This window comes from Crassostrea angulata, chromosome 3 (genome assembly GCF_025612915.1).
Source record: "Crassostrea angulata isolate pt1a10 chromosome 3, ASM2561291v2, whole genome shotgun sequence".
Lineage (NCBI taxonomy): Eukaryota > Metazoa > Mollusca > Bivalvia > Ostreida > Ostreidae > Magallana > Magallana angulata.
The window spans coordinates 10,836,882-10,857,861 of record NC_069113.1 but is presented as its reverse complement, the minus strand read 5'-3'; the positions used below and the strand labels follow the sequence as shown (position 1 = coordinate 10,857,861).

Genomic DNA, 20,980 nt, shown 5'->3' with positions numbered 1-20,980 from the left:
TTGGTGTGACAGGGGTTTAATGACGATAACAGGACTTTTATGAAACCTGATTTTGATAGAACTCGGCCAAGGCTCTCTGAAATCAACAAGATTTGTCTGGCTTTTGAGTTAAGACTACGCAATCGCTGCATATTTCGCTTGAAACCGCGTCATTTAAATTGCTTTGACGCAAGAAATAGATAACTACGTCCTACTAACAGTCCAAGGTCTTGTTAAGATGGTTCTATTGTATATTTAAAAGTGATTACGATTACTGATTACAAATTGAACCTGATCCAGAAACCATTACCTATTGTCTACATACATGTTATATTTCTATACTTTAACTGCATAATAGTACATACTATTAGCAATTTATTGAATTCATTTGCATGCAACATATGTGCTATAAGATATTTTTAACCATTTTCTAACTCCATCTAAAACTATATTTAGCCGTTTTTATTACAGTATACTGACTAACTTTATGTTAAATGAGGTCTTATAGAGAAACCGAATATAGACTATTTTTTTGCCTGCTGTTCGATCCATGTTCAGAGTACGATGGTTGATCCAAAAGTCACAAATACATCATATAGACCTCGGAACCGGGGGGGGGGGGGGGGGGGGGGGGGGGTTAGCCATAACCAAAGACCTTTAGACCTTTTTTTTTGGCGTGTCAAAATATTTTATAATTCTAGCCCCCCCCCCCCCCCCCCTTTTCAATTTCCTTTCGACGCCACTGCATCGCGCTTCTCATAAGCGATATATTACAGAAAATAATATATCAAAATATGCACAATCATAGTTTTCATGTTTTCATTGCACCTGTGACATTTCTTTAGAATCAACCTACTGTACGTAATTTATGGATAAAATGCTTCTGTACGTCATATAGCTATTGGTTCGGGGGAAAAGTTCACAATAAAGTATGCTGGTATACTTTAACACCTGTAAACTTTGATTTACATGAGGAACAACATTTAAGAATGGTTAATCTTAGTTTCATTAAATGGTAGATTTCGGTCAACCATGACTGACTGTCATTTATATTCTTAAACCATATATTTGACAAATATAAACTGTAACTGACGATCGGTAACTATATACACGTGAAGTTAGGGAGCATGATTTACATTATGATTTTTCAAGTTTTAAAACATTTTCAAATACAAATCTCTATATCATTTTAATTTATTCTAGTTAAAAAAAACTATACGGGTTAGATTAATTTAAATTAATGACTCGAATTAAGGTGGTATGAGATACCTCCATGTTGTGGCGTATTATATATGTTATTTAACGAAATAAACAATAAAACTAGGTGTTATTTTATATATACAGTCTCTTTCCATAAACAGTAGTCTAACAGCGTGGCGCAGTGGGATAGATGGTTCACTACAAAACTGATAGTCATGAGTTCGAATCCCTCTGAGGATTTTATAAAAAAAAAAATTATTTTATTTTTCCCAAAATATTTTAAATGTATCTTTACTATAATGCTGTAAAATTTGGAAACTCTAAACCGGTGAAAGTATTTTTATTAGTATGTACGTAAATCTACACTAATATCGACAGATGCCCCAAACCACTTTATAAAAAGAGGGCATTTAGAAATGTCTTTAGAAAAAAATGAATCGGGATCGGGTAAAATGAAATAAGAACTCTTTTGCAATTAAAGGTCAATTTGGTATCGAAAGCAATTTGAAGAAAAATAGCGTCATGGAACAGTTTTAATATTTGTGCATATAATGCACAAAATGCATTGTAGTTAAGCACATTGATACCATTTGTTCATAAAAATACAAATGAATATTTGATAGGTGATAAATCGTATTTGTCATCTTTATCCTTCCACTTCTCTGATTCGTTAAAGCCTGCAAACATCGCAACGGTCGTAATGACGTCGATAAAGCTGAAGCCAGACGAAGGGGACCTGATAGAAGTTCCTGTCGGAAAGACGGTCATTGGCCGTGGTGCATTCCTTAATGTATGTTGTAGGAATTTTCTGACACTAATGCATGCTTGATCATTATTTTTGCATTAGTATTTACAGTAAATAGATATAGAATCTTCTTTGTATAAGTATTGGGCAGTTTTTAGCCAGGTACTTTATATAGTAACCTGCATGGTAAAAAGATGTGTACCCTAACAAAATGTTGGGTATTTTTAATGCATAATTATTTTTATTACATTGATTGTTCTCATACCAAAAATCACAGCAAATATATATGTAGTAGTTTGGTAACATGAAATTCTAACCTTTTTGTCTCAATCTAGTGTACACATATGTCATACAAGAACCTCAGTTCATAAGTTATTCTCAATGTAAACAATGATGGGTATTCTTAAGTGTGTCCTCTGGGTTGTCTTCCTATAGTCTGTCAGTTGATGCCTTGGCTCTGTTTATGCCATTCTCTACAATAACATGTTTGTGTGAGGTATGGCCACATAGTTTGATCAGCAGGGCCAGATAGCTTAGTTCAGTGATAGTCTGTTCCAAGTTATTGGTTCCATCGCTTTTTGATGATTTTAGATAAAAACACTCATACCTGTGAAAGAAATACATATAAAAACGATAAAAGGAAAAATGTCCAAAATATCTTCATTGACGTAATATCATTTTTCAGTCATAAAAGTTCACAGGAACGAAATCAAATTACTTATGGAGATTTATAATGGGAAATTTTACATCTTTTAACCATTCGTAACTCACTCGGAATACCTTGCACAATTTTTCAACATTATCATCTGGGCTTCATTATGGCTGATGCAATGCAAAATCCCTGTAGACTTTCTATTTTGGGTTGTGTATTGGAACCTGAAGCGGTAGAGGGGGTGTTTCAAAACAGATAATCTGGACATTTTTCATGTTAGTGGATGAATGTAGTTTGAGCACAAAGGTGTTTATGATTATCGAAATATCAAGGGAAAAGTGGTGGAAGCAAAAACTCGGGACACAGTATAGTAAAGCATTTGACTAGAGAAATCAGGGGGCCTGGGTTAGCATTCTGGCTGGTTTTATCATTATTTTTTTCATTCTCTTACATCTGAAACCATTCCAAAGCAAAATATTCGTTGCTAAAGTAAAATTTTATGCATTTAAGCAATTGAAAAATAAGAATATATTTGTTTTATAGACATTTTCTGATTTTCCACTGATGATGCATTAGTTGAAAACAATTTTAATAAGTTTGAATGTTTCTTTCAGGTTGTAGATAAAAGAGTGTCTCGGAATCATGGCATTTTGGAATTGGAAGACGGGAAATTATATTTGACACCTGTAAGTAAGAAAAGTATTAGTGAACAAATTTGCGAACCCTTTGTTTGTTGATAGGTGATGAAAATAATGAATAGGCCTAACTGAAATTTATATATAAGATTTAAGTTAATAGTAAAAAAAACTTCATATTAATATCCTTTTTCAATTTTTAACTGTTCAACTTTAAGAGTATTTTAAGTAAACTATACTCAGTATCTCTTCTTTTTTGGCAAATACAGACACACAGTAATCCCTGCTTTCTGCGTAAGGATGGAGGAATAGTGCCCATGATAAAAGATCAGAAAAAGTTGATGGAAAATGATGAGACATTTGGCTTACTTAGGGATCGACTGTTTTTCAAAGTCATGTACGATGTACCTAATGGAACTACAAAAAGGTCATTTTTTTTTTAAATTTTGTTTTGAATTGTTGTTTTCAACAACATTTTACAAATGCTTTTTTTGATTAATGCTGTACAGGTATATTATTGGTATACATGTATTTACAAATCATTTTAGATGCAATATTACTCAAGTATTGCCAAGGGCTCATTTCCTATCACTGGGTTGTGCGTTGCATTGAATGTTAAACTTAATATCTAAATTACATGAATACTTATTATAAAGTAGAAGTTATTACAAAATGTTCATATTAGTAGTGAGTGCCTCTTGTCGGTGCTGTGCAAAGTGAGCTTAGTGGCCTAACGATTTTGTATAGAAAAATTTAAAGACTGCATCCAATTCTCTATCTCAAAAACTCCTTCATTTTAAACAGATGTTTGACCATTCATTCAAACCATTGTGAATTGTTGAATACCAGTATTCAATAATTATAAAAATCTTAGAGCCCTAAACTTTCGTACTTCATTCCTTTATTTGTCAGAAAAAACAAAAACTTAGATAAAGAAATGATGTTGCAGTGAAATTTCATTTGCCTGATATTTCCCATGATATATTGAATAGATGGATTTTTGTAAACTTCTAGAGAAGGGTAGAAACTGCATGTACCCTACTCTTTCATTGTTAACTGACCCCTGGGCTTATATACATGCATATTTTATTATTCATGTATTATGCTTAAGAAATTTTGTAAAGTTTACAATATTTCTCTCTTGCAACTATTAGCCTAAGAGTACACTGAATCGTAAACATTTGATTAGACAGTAGTAAAATCCTTCTCTGGTATTTTTTGCATAGATCTGTTTGATAATATGTTTTGTATATTTGAAAACTTTAGTGAAGAAAAAGAAATGTCTGATGTTGAGGAGCCATCAGAACATAATGGTAAGTGATCATTTGTTACTTTTAATTATATGAAAACAAGCAAGTACATTTGCATATGAAATTATATTTGCATAAGCTATATGCAAATATTTATATTTACATATCCATTGTTCTTTCCCACTGTAAGTCCATACTGAGGAACTGCAATTATTTTTCTATAATCGCAATTGCTCTGTCTGTATACTATGACGTCATAAAGGTGTGACGTCATATACCGTACTTTTCCATGACGTTATAGATTTAAACCACTACCATAGGATACATCATGTGTTTTTCTCCAACTCCATAAAATTGATGTATTTAATTAAAACATGTCTTATAATAACATTTTAAAGGAATTACTGAGATAACATGTCATTGATTCTGTTAACAAATCTGTGTGAATTAAAAAGATACATTACAGTCTGAATGTTTATTTTTGATGCAATACCTATATGGCTAGTGCGCATCATGGAATATGCCAACAGAGCAATTGCTATTCATAACGCCATGCTCACTAAATAACGTTGTTTATTTCTTAAGTGTACCGGATATGCTCAAATAATTTATTAAATTACAAAAGTTCTTCTTGATTCTAGCCTCACTTCATCTGGTAGTCTTGTAATTTAAGCTACTGGTACAGTTAACTGAATACACTGCATTTAAAATTTTCCCTTTATTCCTCCTCCTAAAGAAAAATGTTGTAATGTTTCGGGGACCTCCGAATAAAATATTTTTACATGAAGGTTGTGATCTCAGTTTTCATGATGTTTTGTTGTATTGAATTCTTAATTCATTTTTTGATAATGTTTATTTCAGGTGAAGAGAAATCGAAGAAGGTACACAAAATTTAAAACTTACATTCCTACACAAATGCAAATTGTCAAAATAATCTTTAGGTGTTTTTCATGTGGTTTTGTTGACATTGAATATTTTTTTAGCCCAAGGAAGCATTAGATGTTAAAGAGGAGGGAAAAGACATTTTAAGTTCACCAGCAAAAAAGAAGAGGGTACTTCCAAACTGGATGGTAGAAATGGCTGGATCTTCAGCCACCAAAGCCTCCAAAGCCCCTAAAGCCAGCAGTAAAACCCCCTCTAAACCTGCAGGTATACTTCCCCCTTCCCTCAGAGACAAAAAACCCAGTTTGTTCATATGTTTGAATTTTGACACTTATAATGCATGAACAAATTACATGTACTTATTTTTGGTAATTATTAAACCAGGCAAAAAGATAGCCATGCTCTCCAATTAGAAAACAAACAGTTCTGCATACTGTCTTATATCAAATTTAACAAATAGAGATTACTTTTTTTTCATAAAAAAGGGATTGAGTTGCCAGAATTATCATCACAAATTGATCATATTGTCTCAGCTCTTTTCATGTGTTGAAGGAGACAAATGTATCCATCTAAATCCATAATAAACTTAATTGACAAAGAACATGTATCTACCCTTCTGAAGCACCCATAAATTGATTGTTTTTAAGTGAAAACCTTAAACAATGAGGTTCCGAATACAAAAGATTCTTCAGTGTTCAGCTGCCTATATTGGTGGTGCCAATTTGAAACTTTTCTCAGATACTGGTGAAAATTCATAAATAGGACATTAATAAACACAAAATCATTCAGCCATAAATGAATTTATGCAAGTGACATATCCTTTATCCTTTACACCTTGAACAAGCTATGTATTCAACAGCAAATCAGTTTTCTGTAATGTCACAAACTTTACAGCTCCACCCAAAAAGAAGAAAGTGGAATCAGACAATGACTGGGATGAGGAAGAATCTGAGGAAGAGGTCAAGCCAAAAAGCAAAAGTCGAGGGCGACCTACCAAAATAGAAAAACCTAAAAGGTGAGAACAAATTCAGTATATCAACACTTACAACATGTGTGTGAACATGATTATATAAATTGATGTTTTGTTTTTACATTTGTAACAGTTACATGTATGAATACAATATGTTTTCTAGATGTGTATTTATTTTTAAAAAATCATCAAAATACAACAAAATGTTCCATTTTACATGGTTTTTTCCCGTTTATATTGCATTTTGTTGTTTAACAAAGGATGAATTAGTTTGAGATGCATTTTTAAAACTGTCATCTTTAGATTTATAAAGTTGGTATAAAGATATGTAGTACGATGTTCCAAAGCAACTGACATATCTAAAAATGAAAGTATATGTATATTAATTTTAAGAGATGCAAAGAAGTCCAAGTATGCAGAATCCAGTGGAGAAGAGGAGCAAAGCGAGGAATCTGAGGAGGAGGAAGAAGAAGAAGAAGTCAAGCCAAAGAAGGGCAGAGGGAGGAGGAATGATCAAGGCTCTAATAAGCGTGGGCGTCCCTCGCGGTCTGCTGCCTGTAAACGTGGGAGCTATGGTAAGTTTGAAACTGATCGTAGGAAAGAGGAAAGTCATTCATTATCAAAGACAAACAATCCACATCGTTGATTGGTATCTCTAAAATTCACTATGCATTAGTAACTCAAATAAAAAAATTCATTATATATTTATACAGTAAAAACATTACTAAACAAAATTCTTAATATGTTCATACAGAAACTAAACTAATCCTTTGAAACTACATGTATGTTTCCTCCCAACTTCCTAACACACTTTTATTCTTGAGTGTTTACTCTATAAATATAATGTGTTTACTCTCAACGAACATGATGTGTTTACTCTTTATGAACATGAAGTGTTTACTCTCTATGAATATGATGTGTTAACTCTTTATGAACATGATGTGTTTACTCTCAATGAACATGAAGTGTTTACTCTCTATGGACACGGAAGTGTTCACTCTCTATGGACGTTTACTCTCTATGAACATGAAGTCTTTACTCTCTATGGACATGAAGTGTTTACTCTCTATGGACATGCAGTGTTTACTCTCTATGGACATGAAGTGTTTACTCTCTATGGACATGAAGTGTTTACTCTCTATGGACATGCAGTGTTTACTCTCTATGGACATGAAGTGTTTACTCTCTATGAATGTGGTGTGTTTAATCTCTATGAACATGCAGTGTTTACTCTTTTTGAATATGATGTGTACATGTATGTTTTTGCAGTGGATGACTTTGTGGCCCCAGATGACATGTCTGAGCCAGAGGAAGAGGAGGAAGATGACTCGGACAAGAACCAGGACAGCGACTTCCAGATCAGCAGCCTGGAGGAATCTGGGAGTGACTGGGAAATGTCCCAAAGGTCAAAGGTAAGAGTTCATCATGTCAAGCCAAGTCTCTACTTTCCAGTGCTGCCTAAGCACCTAAAGTATTTGTTTAACCTGTTTGAACTTAATAAACCATGCACTGTGACTGCATTAGCCAGAATTATGATATTTTATATTAACTGCAATTTGGTTATCATAGGTTGTATTAAATGTCACTATGACTATGCTTTACTGGGTTTGACAAATGTTGTAAAATGCTATGAGATATTTTACATATTGACCATGGTTTGTGATGAGGGAATCAGTAGGAGATGTGGAAAGCAAGCAACTCAACCCAAAAATTATAAATTACAGTATATCCCCTTTTTTTTACGTGTCACAAAATTTGTGAAAATGAGAAAATTGTGAGGCATTTTTAATTTGCAGTAGTCATTTTTATGATTTTAAAAAAGTTTCTTATAGAAAATAATACAGAATATAATTTCTGCGTATTCGATAATTTGCGATTTAAAAGAGATCGCGAAAAAAGCAAAAATTAGATCATCTTGAAAATTACGGATATATGGTATATAGTTTATGCAGAGGATATTAAATTAATTTTAATACAGAAAATAGATATGATATTAAAATAAATTTACAAATAACATGCAAATATTTCAACATATAGAAACAGAAACCAACCAGACAAGGCACAAGAAAATCCGCCCGTCAGGGGAGAAAGAAGAGGTACACATCAGACTTCTCAGATGAGGATGATGAGGAATATGTACCTCGCCCCACCAAGAGGAGGGCTAGCATGTCTGCCAACAAAAAATTCAAATCCTACAAACGTGATGACGACAGTGAAGAAGATTCAGAGGATGAGAAACCTTCCAAGAAATCACCAAAGAAAGGCCGTGGTCGAGGTAAGTTTGAAACAAACAGGAGGTAGAAAGTTGTTTTGTTGGTTTAAGGCGGGTTATTTACTCATGACAAACAATTTACAGGGACACCAGCAAAAGGAAGAAGGCGGAGGAATGTATCGGAGTCAGAGGAGGAGGAAAGTGAAGAGGAGGAGGAAGAATCAGAAGAGGAGGTGAAGAAAAAGTCAAAGAAAAAGAAACAGAGTTCTGAGGAAGAAGAGGAGGAATCTGAGGAAGAAAAGCCAAAGAAGAAGAAAGCAAAGGCAGAGAGTGAAAGCGAAGAGGAAACCTCCAGCAAGGAGAAAAAAGATGCTAAGCCTGCTGGGAAAAAGAGACGCCGTCCTTGTCAGTTTGGGAAAAAATGCTACAGGTAAAAATAGGGGAAATTTGCATACTTGTTTTCAAGGATAATTGACTTGAAAATGAATTTTTGAAGTATAACTTTTGGAAATTAACTCAAAGTAATTGACATGAATTTTACACTGAAAAAAAAAGTGTGCAACAAATCTTCTAATAAAGCCAGTAGCTTTGAAATTATTCCTCAACAGAACTAGTAAATTAGAGCAAAAAATTATATTTTAGGAAAAATCCTGTGCATTTTAAAGACTACTGCCATCCAGGTGATGAGAGCTATGAAGCCAGTGATGAGGATAAAGGTAGCAACCAATATGGTTCCGACAGCTACAGGTGAGTTCTGGTGCAGGTTATTGGGTCAACACAGTATGCATAAAAGCAATACAGCAATGTATAAAAGGAAAATTTGTTGGTTTGATTTATGGCTGCCTTTAAATGGATCCTATAAGGATATATGTGGTACATCATGTATCTATATACAACTCAAAAGTTATATGTACTCCATAAATTGATGTACAGTTTACATATACATGATTACTAGGTTTATCGTGTCTCTGTTCATATGTATAAAAACCTTTTGTAAGATGTCAAGTAGGTTCATGTACTGTGGTTTTATATTCATGCCCAATTTTCAAGGGCAGCCATTTTCAAGGATTTATTGATTCATAAATTTGTGGACAATTGCAAGTTATAGCATTACCAATAACATTTCTTCTTCTTAATGCAATGAACATTTGATTTCTTGGTTCAGCTTTGCAACAAAAGCCACAAAAAATTGATTGTAACAAAAACTGATGAAGCCACAGTATTTTGGAAAGAAAGGCAAAGGCTTTTCTTTGTCTCTTTTTGTGTTTAGATATGCCAAGCTTAAAAGAATAAAATGACTCTTTGCTGATATTGATGAACTGGTAGATAAAATTTCATTTAATATTTTAATTTGATGTCAATTATTTTGTCAGGAAATCATTAAGTATAAAAATAAGAGCATTATTTGCTGAAATTTTAGGATAAGTCCTGGCCATGGAAGCCTGTTTTCACATGCAATGAAACTGTCCTCACAATCAGCAAAGAAAGGTCAGTGGGTCAGTCAGCTGTTGTATGCTGGCACAGCCTCCCAAACACTTACTACTGTAGTACTAGAGCTATTATTAAGTAATGATGGCCTTAGTCAACTCTATAGCTTTGTGTGCATATCATATTGTCTAAGGTTTCTGTAACTAAGTTTTACTGTATCAACATTTGTTAGCCAATAAAACTGTAAAATTATTATGGAAATCACAAAAAAGTGACAAAACCCCAGGAACCTTGGACAGAGTGTATGCATTACCTCCAATTACTAGTACTCTACAGATTCAATAATTGTCTGTAGCCTCTTTACACAAATTTCTTTTAAAAAAGAAACAATGTTGTGTCTCCTAGTACATGTAAATGTAGAAAACTCATAAACATGTACATGTACTATATTTCATATAATCATATTTTTACTGACTTGATTGACAAACAATTTAATATGTTATAAAAGTTTGAATGTTTTTAGCCACGGTTTGTTGTAGAGCCCTCGTGAAGCTCTGAGACTTTTGTATTTCATATTTAGTACTTACAAACAGATATCCATAATTAACAAGTTTTCTATAAATCAGTGATGAATTGCTTGATACATTTACTTTGGTCATTCTTTAGAGTTTTTTAGGTAAAAAAACACCTGAAAAAAAAACACATTGCTACATGTTGAATAATTTAGCAGACTTTTAGATTGAAAAATACTTTTCAAAAACCTAATGTATTACCATAAAATATACATGCTGAATAAAAGAATTCAAACTATAAAGTATAAAAGATTTCATATGCATAAAAATTTTCAATAATATTCTTTGCAATTTTAGGCAATTTCAGTATAGTTTTTTTTACAGCTGTACTTTTTTCATGTCCTTAATAGTAGTGCATCAATCGTAAATAGGCTAATAGATCACTTCTTAATATTGGTTTTTCAGCTAGCAAGGTTTCTACTGGAGATGATGATGATGGACTACCAAACACATACGACTACAATGACAGTTTTATCGACGATGACGTTGATTCCAACTCCTCGATCGCAGACCCTGAGGGGGAAGACTCTGACTATGTTCCGGAGGATTCCCAAGACCTGAGAGATCTCAGAAAAGAGGCGGGAAAGTTTATGAAGAATAAGAAAATGCAGCAGAAACTATAATGTCCATCAAATGGACTGTCGAAATATGGCCATGAAGACTTTTTTTTTTATTTAGTTTTGTCAGTGTTAAAAAAAAACATACACATTTCTTTTATCATCAAAAACAGTAATCATTTATATTGTTATACATATACTTATTTTCTAGGTTTTTTTTGTTTAAATATTTTTCAAAGCATTTTTTGTTCCTCTGTCATCCAGAAAAAAATGTATTATTTGAAATTTAACATAAAACATACTTGCAAGACTAATCACTCAAAAACAAAAAATAGGAAATGTCCTCTGAAAGTGTCATCTGCAAGAGTTCTTGGTTTAAAATAATTTGATATAATAATAATATTTAAATTTCTGGTATCTCTACTAAACTTTCCCTAAGCTAATGTGATGGTCAGTCAAATTACATTCATAAATCTAAGTACAGTTAATGGGTTAGGGTAGACCTAATAATATCAGTAAGTCATTCCTTTAAAGAATACCTGCAAAGCCAGTCAGTTTTTGATATTATGGAAATCTATGTTGAAAAAAAACATCATCCTGAAAATTTTACTGCAATTGCATAAGTACTTATTATTGAATCATTTTACATTTAGTGAATGTTAACTATAACGAAAAATCGTTGGGATTTTGTTTGGTTTTTTTACATTCACGTTTTTATCATTTTTGCAGTCGATATTTTTACTATACATGTATTTTAAGCCATTATCTATGATGTTTCTTCCCCAATTTTCATGAAAGGTTACAAAACCTTCTTCATTTTGATTTTTGGTAATCATCATCATCTTCGTTGTCAACATCTTCTCCACCACGTTTCAAATGTGTTCATTTTATTCCTCCAGTGTGCATGGGAATGTCTGAACTGAATCCAGGAATGAGTTATGTACATTTTTATCACTTCACAAGGATTATGTAAAATATTTGAGTTGGAAAAATCCAAACCTTTTAGTCTGCAGGTTCAGGACTTTCCATACTGCCCTTTGTACCTGTAGGATTACAGGGAGGTTGTTTACATGTACATATAATCAAATGCAGTCTTATTGTTTTGGTCTATATGTTTAGTATTCCAGCGATTTATTATACAATAAATGCTTGATGTTTTAGTTTTCATGTAGTGAATGTTTTATGTCGAAGACATGTACGATTGATTTTGTTTTAGTTTTTCTCCTGCATTTGTCCACTTTGATAAAATTTATTGATCTCTTTCAAAATTTTACTCTGACTACTTTCGTATCTACGCAAACTGGATAAAGTTTATAATGTATTAAAAATCATAGGTTTGTTGTTGGCACTGTGCCCAGGATGTGCTATATTCCCTGAATTTAGAATTGAATTGATATTGAAAGTTTTTATCTCAACTGATTTATTCTCAGCAATATCTTGATCTTTGAATACATAGTAATTTTGTACATTTGTACATCATATGTTTTTGTCAATCATTGTCCTTAATCATCAGTTGCATGCATACATATGACAGAAAAATTTGGTGTAAATATTTACATCAGTGGTGTTTTGTGTTTAGAAAAAAATTAGAAGGACTATAACTGCTACATTTCATGAAAAAAAGTAGCCAAGTTAATGTCTGTTGTATTTACATCTACCGGTAAATAAAGCAGTAAGTACAGATAATATTTGCATCATTATACCTTTGTGCTTTGCATGAGTTGAATAATTGAGTCAAAATACCCTCAATTAAGAAATAAAATCATTCTTAACAACAGTTAAAATTTTCAAGGGATCGTTTTAACTTTGTGAGGTAACCAACTTAACTGTTTGAGTTCACTGCAATCCAAATGAGTTTTATCATTCAGAGATATGAGCAATCTTATCTGTTTGATTCATCCATTGATATATTAAAATTTCCGATTTGTTAGAATCTAAAATGTTATAATGGGGATAATTAAATAACTGTATGATGGACTGTTGCCTCCACCAAATTGAGTACATTTCCAAATGCTGGGCTTATCATGTACATGTAGTAAAAATGTCATTACATAAATGCATAGAATCAGATTTAGGCTAACTTGTTGAAAAATCAATTTTGCCAAAATTCCGTTGTTACCTACATGCAATATGGTAAGAGTGCAATTTATTTAATGGGTAAAAAAATAAATTGCACTAATAAATTACATTATTGCATGCAGGTGAAAGCAATCAAACAACCATTCTCTACTTAAATCATGTTTATTTCTACATAAATACACTGTATATGTGTACATGTATATACATGTATATTTCATTTAACATATGTAAAAGGAGCATTCAATGCTTTCCGAGAAAAAAATGCACAATAAGTCGCTCAAATATCAAAAGATTAGAATGTCCACATAACAACTGTGAAACATGATTGTGTGTGTATTATGACAGCAGTGAAGGGAAATCTCGTAAAATTAGCACTTTTAAGTCTCTAGCACAACAAAATATGGTGAATATATAAAACAATGAATCATTTGATCAGTAATCCAGTGGAAACATCTGCTGCCTAAAGTCTATCTCATGACTGGCATGGCCGTCTGAGAGCCAGACAATGTAGCATCGTCCGACCTCCACATCTGGGTCACTGTCTTCAGTTGTGTGTAAAACTGGACACCCTGTACATATCAAAGAGAGATTATTTCACACATGCTATTTGGTAACTGGGAAATTAAAGTCCAGGTAATCATATATAACGCTTGAAGAATGTGTGTATTTTCTATTATAATGCATTATAGTCTTTTAAGAATCTTCCAAAAGAAATAGGGTCTTATTACGGTGCCTTTTGCTTTTACAAAGGGGTAATGATGTGAGGCTCATAACTGAATAACTTACAGCTTTTCCATAGAAGTTCATGTCCCCTCGGAAGGACCCCCTGGATCCAGTGAAGGAAAACATTGGTAAAGGCACGGGGATAGGGACATTAACACCGACCTGTAAACACAATGACCAGATGTCAGATAAAGCAGGAATTCACAAAGCATATGATTGTCCAACTTGAATATACTCAACACTTGGAGACACATGTATTCAAACTTAGATAAACTTGTACTCAAACTTGGATGTCCTCAAAACATAGGTATACTCAAACTTGGATATACTAACCTGTCCCACATCGATCTCCATAGTGTATTTCCTAGCAGTGGCGCCATTGGTCGTGAAGATGGCGGTGCCGTTGCCGTAGGGATTAGCATTGATCAGTTTAATGGCATCATCCAGGGTGTCAACCTCCATGCTCACCAGAACTGGTCCAAAGATTTCCTCAGTGTAACATTTCATCTCAGGCTAATATAAACATAATAATTTATGTACATGTTGTCATAGCTCATTTCATTTCATTTTATAGGATACATTTTCAACATTCATTTCTACTAACAGAAAACTATCTGGTTTCGTTAATATTCATTGAAAACTAATTTTCATGGATTTCTAGTTGAGTTGATCCATGAAATAAAATGTTAATTGAAATGCAAATACGGTATCTTATATAATATTGTATAAATAGGATCATGAGCCATTGATATACACATCCTTGAAACTGTTATTTTCTCCAATTCTTTGAAAATCAATGCCTACAAATATAAATGAAACCCCGGTATCTGTCTTCCACACCATGACTGACCTTTACGTAGTGTAGAATGGTCGGTCCTACAAAGTTACCCTTCTCGTACCCTGGCACTTTGACATCTCTTCCATCCAGCAGGATTTTGGCCCCCTGGTCAATACCAGACTGCACCAGGTCACAGACCCTCTGCTTGGCCTCCGGGGAAATGACAGGCCCCAAGTCTGCTCCTGGCTCATGACCTACAGCATTCCATAAACAGCCTTACAGTATATGGAGAATACAGATAATGCTTTCAAATCCTTCATTTATCCCAAAACTACATTTACTTGGTGTTTTTGGATGTTTCTTAGTTTTCAAAGTTCATGAATGTGTGTTGTACTTAGTATTTACTTTAATTACTACCCCAGCATGGAGTGTTGCACATACCAGCATTGACCTTCAGTTTCTTGGCCTTCTCCACCAGTTCTGGGATCCAGTTTCTGGCCTCCCCAACAAACACAGCTGTGGACAGGGCCATGCATCTCTGACCCGCTGCACCAAAGGCGGCACCCACCAACTGATGGAGAATCAAACATCATGTTCTTATTTAGGATTACTACCTGTAAGTCTCCAAACAGATCAAAAATAACATTTTATTTAACAAAGATACAATCGTCTGGACTAAAAACTTAAACCTTGAAGATGCACTTGTAGTTGGAAAGGTATGCAAATCAGCTAAATGCAATAGCATTTAGGTCATCATATGTCATGTCTAGTCAAAGATCTTACACTCTTTTCATAATGACAAATTTGCTCCAGATAATATACATACATGTTTATACAGTACATTGTATCCATTTTCAATCCGTTTCATTATAACAAAGATCTTGCATTTTCTTCACTATAGCACTTGAGTTAAGAACATACATGTACATTTTACATACACTAACTTAGTAAATGCAATAATTTTTCATATCTAACCTGGTTGAGACAATTTTCTTTGTTTGCATCTGGCATTATCACACCATGGTTCTTGGCTCCCTGTGACATAAAAAAGGTTAAACATGAGATTGTCTATCTATACGTATCACCAGAACTCGGCTATCCACACCAGTACTTGATCTTACCATGTTGGACTGCACTCGCTTGCCATTCTTTGATCCTCTCTCGTAGATGTACTGTCCCTGAAATCAAGCATAGAAAGTACTGTATATCATTTCTAATTCTTAATACTGTGACATTCAGACCGGTTCGAATACGGGTGCCAGATAGCTCAGTTAGTAGAGCACCTGACTAGAGATTCAGAGGGGCCCGGGTTCAAATCGCTGGTCTGTCATTATTTCTTCCATCCCATCACAATACAAACCACATTTACAACACAGTGTAAATATTTAAAGAAGTGTTATAGACAGATTTTTTTTAAAACTACACTTTTCAATACCACGTTATGTATATTAATTATATTCGATGCACATGGTAAATTGTTTGTTATCTCATCAGTAACATTTTTGTATTACCGGTACATGCTCTATGTATAATATGTTAATACACTATCTCATCAGTAACATTTTTGTATTCCCGGTACATGCTCTATGTGTAATATGTTGATACACTATCTCATCAGTAACATTTCTGTATTACCGGTACATGCTCTATGTGTAATATGTTGATACCCTATCTCATCAGTAACATTTTTGTATTACCGGTACATGCTCTATGTGTAATATGTTGATACACTATACTTACGGCCTGGTCAGATCCCACGAAAGATATGGCCTTGATATCAGGATGATCACAAATAAAGTTAACAGCTGAAACACAAAATAATCATTCTGTACTTGTATGATTTGTACCTCTTGATTTTGTAATCCCTTTTAAATTATTTTTTCATTCAAAGATGCACTTGCATTGGATATGTTTGATTGAAATACATTTGAAACATGTTTTTTTTTCTGTATCAGATTCCAGTCTTATCATGGTGTCCAGTCTTACAATCGTGTCTGCCATGAATGACATTGACAACTCCGTCCGGGAATCCAGCCTCTTTGACCAGCTCCATCAGCATCATACAGGCCCCGGGGTCACGCTCTGAGGGCTTCATCAAACTGGTGTTGCCTGTGACAAGGGCCATGGGGAACATCTACAAGTATTACATGTATATTGATGTATCTACTCTATCCACAGTATACAGCGCTATCACGGCATGGTCACATCTTAATGTCATACATCAGCAGAGGGAATATGTACAGAAGTTTGTAATTCAACTCATATTTATATGGTTCATTAAAAAAATCGGGGACAACACTGAGATAGACAAACATATAAAAACACAAGGGATTTTATATTGTAAGGTTTTCATTTCAACTCGAGCGTTGGGTTGAGAGTTGCATGCTGTGTATCATATTTGTAGCACAATTCAAAGTAATGCCACCAAGATAGAGAAATTGATATATCCCTTACCCACAGAGGAATCATGGCAGGGAAGTTGAATGGGGTGATTCCAGCAGTGACCCCGAGAGGAACACGGAAAGTCATAGTGTCCATGTCCTTGGCTATTCCAGGCAGGGTCTCACCGAGCTGAAGGGAGGTAATACTGCAACAATGCTCCACAACCTCTGTAAAGAATTAATCCTAAATTGTCAACTATTCATCAAATAATCTACTTGCACTTTGCTCCATCTTGTCTTGTTCTGAAGCACTCTGTTTCATCTTGTCTAGTTCTGATAATCAGAAATATGAGGAAATGCAGATTCAAACAATTTAAACTGACCTAAAGAATAACACATTTTATCTTTATGATTATGTGTACTTACGAAGCCCTCTCATCACATCTCCTTCAGCATCCACCAGGGTCTTCCCTTGCTCTTTGGTAATGTTTTTGGCTATGTCCGACTACAATAGAGAATGCAAAATATGAAAACACATAGGTATACATGTGGTAGTACAGTGTTTCTAACACTTGGGGGAACCTTCTACATATAAAAATTGCTACATAAAAGTAGTTTAAATCAAACAGGTGATCTATTGCTCTTTTTTTTATTACCATAACCAAACAGTAGACTCTATATACAGATTTGGAGTTGTTCAATGGTTTGGTAAAACTTTGAGAAGTATTTTTGAAAACATTCAAATACACGTAATGGAACATTATTACTGGTACATGTAATACAATTTCCAGGGAATTTAAAAATTTCAAAGACAATTCTATATTTCCAAGAATAACACTAATTGCAGTTACCAGGTTTTCTCTGACGAGGTTCTGCAGCTTAAACATCATCTGTTGGCGGGTCAGAATGGTGGTCTGTGACCAATCATCGAATGCCCTCTTACAGGACGCCACCGCGGCCTCCATTTCATCCTGTGTTGACTCTGGGACCCGAGTCACCACCTCATTTGTTGCCTGTCATCATTTGTAAAGTAAACACAGTGACACACATACTAAAATCCCAAGTGAAATAAAATCTAAACATAATATTATACCAATGTCTTACTGGTGAAATAGGTAGAAATTTGAGCATACATGTGCATGTACCAAATATCAAATCTAATGTTACCGGTACTATAAGTTTCAACCATTTTTTTTTTACCATTTTTAACCATTTTTCATACAGATATGCAATGTATACTGTAGATTCCTTATTTTACGCGAGTGTTTAATTCCACGATTCAATGATTTACCATCAAATCGCAAGAACATAAAATCCCAAATGCCAAAATTTTATCGTAGTTTCATGTAGTTTACATGTGTCCCATAATTAAAAGCGATATTTTAGAATTCGCAAGACGGCATCTCACGATTTTACGCGGATATTAATTAATTCCTCGCGTTTAATTAGAAATTTACAGTACTGCTGAATAAGCAGATAACTCATGATGTCCTCAAATATACTATCACACTCAATGATTTCTTTAAAGAAATCATCATCCTATTGAACCAACAAATTTTTATCAAAATGGCTCCCACAAATATGATTCAGTTTAGTAAATGACTTGGCTTACAGGATCATGAACGTCAATCCATTTGTTTGTCTTAGATTCCACAAATTTTCCATCAATGAATAACTTGGTTGTTGGCTGAAAGGTAAATAAAAATACTTACATCTCTATATCAATAATTGTTCATTATTATACATACATTTTCCTGTTTTATTATTCAGAAATAAGAATCACACTGTAAATTAATAAACTCTCCATCATATAAATCCATCATTTAATCAACTGCATTGTTAAAATAATACATTATATCCTTTGTGGTAAAAATATAATATCTGCTAGAGTTTTTATTGTATTCAAACCAGTTATGTTTTCATTTATGGATGAGAATGTCAAATTCTTACCGCTCCACTTGCAGAGTAAAATCTGTTGAAAGTCTTTAAAGCTGAAACCTTACAATAAAAAGAACAAACAAATTATTTTAAAATAATCATCAAATCAACAGCATAAAAATGACTAAATAATAATGCTTATGATACCATATAAAACAGAAGTTATCAAATATTACAGCACTAATTTCGATGAGGCATCGCATGTATAAGGCAACCATCAAGTGTTTACCTCAACAATTTCTTAAAGCTGAACACTGCTCGTAAATAGGCGCCGTCACACAGGTACCCGGTATATAAACCCTTCTATTTCGTTACACACAATTGCACAACTCATGGCTGACATGTAGTATTCCTTTCGTGGTCTTTGGATTTTATGCATTTAATTCTTATTTTATGTGCATATTCTATTTGTATATTTTATTTTGACCAGTTTATTTGATGTTAGTATTCTCTGGCTTGAAAAAAGTGCATAAAACTTGATAATTTCATCGCGACCGGGAAACACGCCCAGGCAAGATGTACGTCCACAAAGGCGAGTCCTCTAAAGCAAAATACTTTAAACTGCTAAGAGGTTTGCAGCTTATATTGGGGTTGTAGGGATAATGGTGGTGAGAGAGAAATATGGCGGAGAGTGCCTATTTACAAGCGATGTTCAGCTTTAAGGTATCACAAGACGGTGCATCACTTTCCATGTTTGGTGAGGACAGAACCAGTATTAACCACAGGCACCTAGTTGACCCTTCTTTCTCTCATAAAAAATCAGTGTATAGATCTATCCATATCTAATAGTATTACCAGGTATATGAGAAAAACATATACAAGGGTCACAACCATGCAAGATTTGGCCATCACAGGGAACCTGCTTTAACAGTCTTAACCAGCATCCAAAACCTTCAGCTCAGATTGAGAAATCAAGTCTGCAAAGTGCATAAAAATGAAAATAATTGCACCAATCATCTATCTTTGGAAAAGATTTGCCCTTTAATAACTTAAATTTGGCCATCGCAGGGCACCTGCCCTAAACACTAAAACCTACTCCAGCATCGGAGACCTATGGCTCAATTTCAACATCCAACTCTGTAATGTCATTGTGCATAAGTACTACCAGATGTATCATCCATCCTATTTTGGTAACGACATGACAAGTAATAACATCAATTTGGAACATGTGCTCCAAAAACTTTAACCCTCAGCTGATGACAAGGGTCTATAGCAAAAGATTGTGAAAAAAGGGTTAAAGGAAGAAAAAACAGCCAGAAGAAATGTAAATCAAGCTATTTATATTTCATAGAAAATGTGGTCAATAAATATAATTGTATAAATGAAATTTATTCTCTTGTGTAATTAAAATTTTGACCTCACTGAGTCATTCTTCTGACATTCCTTTCATAACATATTAACATACTGTTATGCAAGACAGCATACATAGGCATTTATATAGCATACATTTAAACAGATGACTTTCTTCTTGCATTAATTGCAAGTTGAACATTTTCAATATATTCAACAATGTTTGAACCCCTACCTCACAGGTTTCTGATCAATTTTATAAATGTCAGTTAATTTTGAAGTCCCTGCATAGGTCTATGATTTTTAGATAAAATAACATGAAAGCAAGAGCAGATAGATAAATCCTGAGTGTTTAATGTTTGCATTATGTGGCTCATGTGGTTCGATTATCATTTATGCTGCAAGTTGGCTAAGTACTTGGCCATGGGAATGACCTCCAGCATTATCCTGTGCACATCAAATGTCCAGGTGACAGCCACACTGAGACCAATTTTACTAATTTCTAGACATAAAACTGCATTTCATTTACATAAATAATAAAAATTGAAGCTGCACATACCCTTAAACAACCTGGTCTCAGTAAAACTCCTGCCATTTTTCTTCTATTTTCCAACTAGCAGCAACCGAATTGTGCCAGATACTGTGTCAAGGTTTTCGGGGGTTTTCATGTTTTATTATGTTTAATGTAAGTAATGGACCGATGAGCTCC

General features: G+C 33.9%; 2 protein-coding genes across 3 annotated transcripts; one reads left to right on the top strand and one right to left on the bottom strand.

Moving 5' to 3' along the window:
* Positions 1-1,668: 1,668 nt before the first annotated feature.
* LOC128178109 (aprataxin and PNK-like factor) lies at positions 1,669-12,770 on the top strand. Of its 2 annotated transcripts, XM_052845118.1 has the most exons (14): positions 1,669-1,969; positions 3,191-3,262; positions 3,481-3,638; positions 4,478-4,524; positions 5,323-5,342; positions 5,445-5,610; positions 6,238-6,358; positions 6,707-6,888; positions 7,583-7,725; positions 8,351-8,588; positions 8,670-8,955; positions 9,168-9,272; positions 9,946-10,013; positions 10,931-12,770. In XM_052845118.1, exons 1-14 carry the CDS (start codon positions 1,880-1,882, stop codon positions 11,146-11,148), a joined length of 1,914 nt encoding a protein of 637 aa, XP_052701078.1. In that variant the 5' UTR covers positions 1,669-1,879; the 3' UTR covers positions 11,149-12,770. The 2 variants fall into 2 exon arrangements, with proteins under 2 accessions (XP_052701078.1, XP_052701079.1); XM_052845119.1 differs by lacking the exon at positions 9,946-10,013 and having other exon boundaries at positions 10,931-11,068.
* Positions 12,771-13,304: 534 nt separating this feature from the next.
* LOC128178110 (probable methylmalonate-semialdehyde dehydrogenase [acylating], mitochondrial) lies at positions 13,305-20,969 on the bottom strand. Its single transcript, XM_052845120.1, has 15 exons — positions 20,831-20,969; positions 18,994-19,041; positions 18,656-18,730; positions 17,895-18,056; positions 17,470-17,548; positions 17,117-17,271; positions 16,649-16,796; positions 16,403-16,467; positions 15,784-15,840; positions 15,638-15,697; positions 15,104-15,233; positions 14,735-14,916; positions 14,218-14,397; positions 13,948-14,046; positions 13,305-13,730 (listed from the first exon to the last, which is right to left on the bottom strand). The coding sequence occupies exons 1-15, from the start codon at positions 20,864-20,866 to the stop codon at positions 13,629-13,631; spliced, it is 1,578 nt and encodes a 525-aa protein (XP_052701080.1). The 5' UTR covers positions 20,867-20,969; the 3' UTR covers positions 13,305-13,628.
* Between the last annotated feature and the right edge of the window lie 11 nt (positions 20,970-20,980).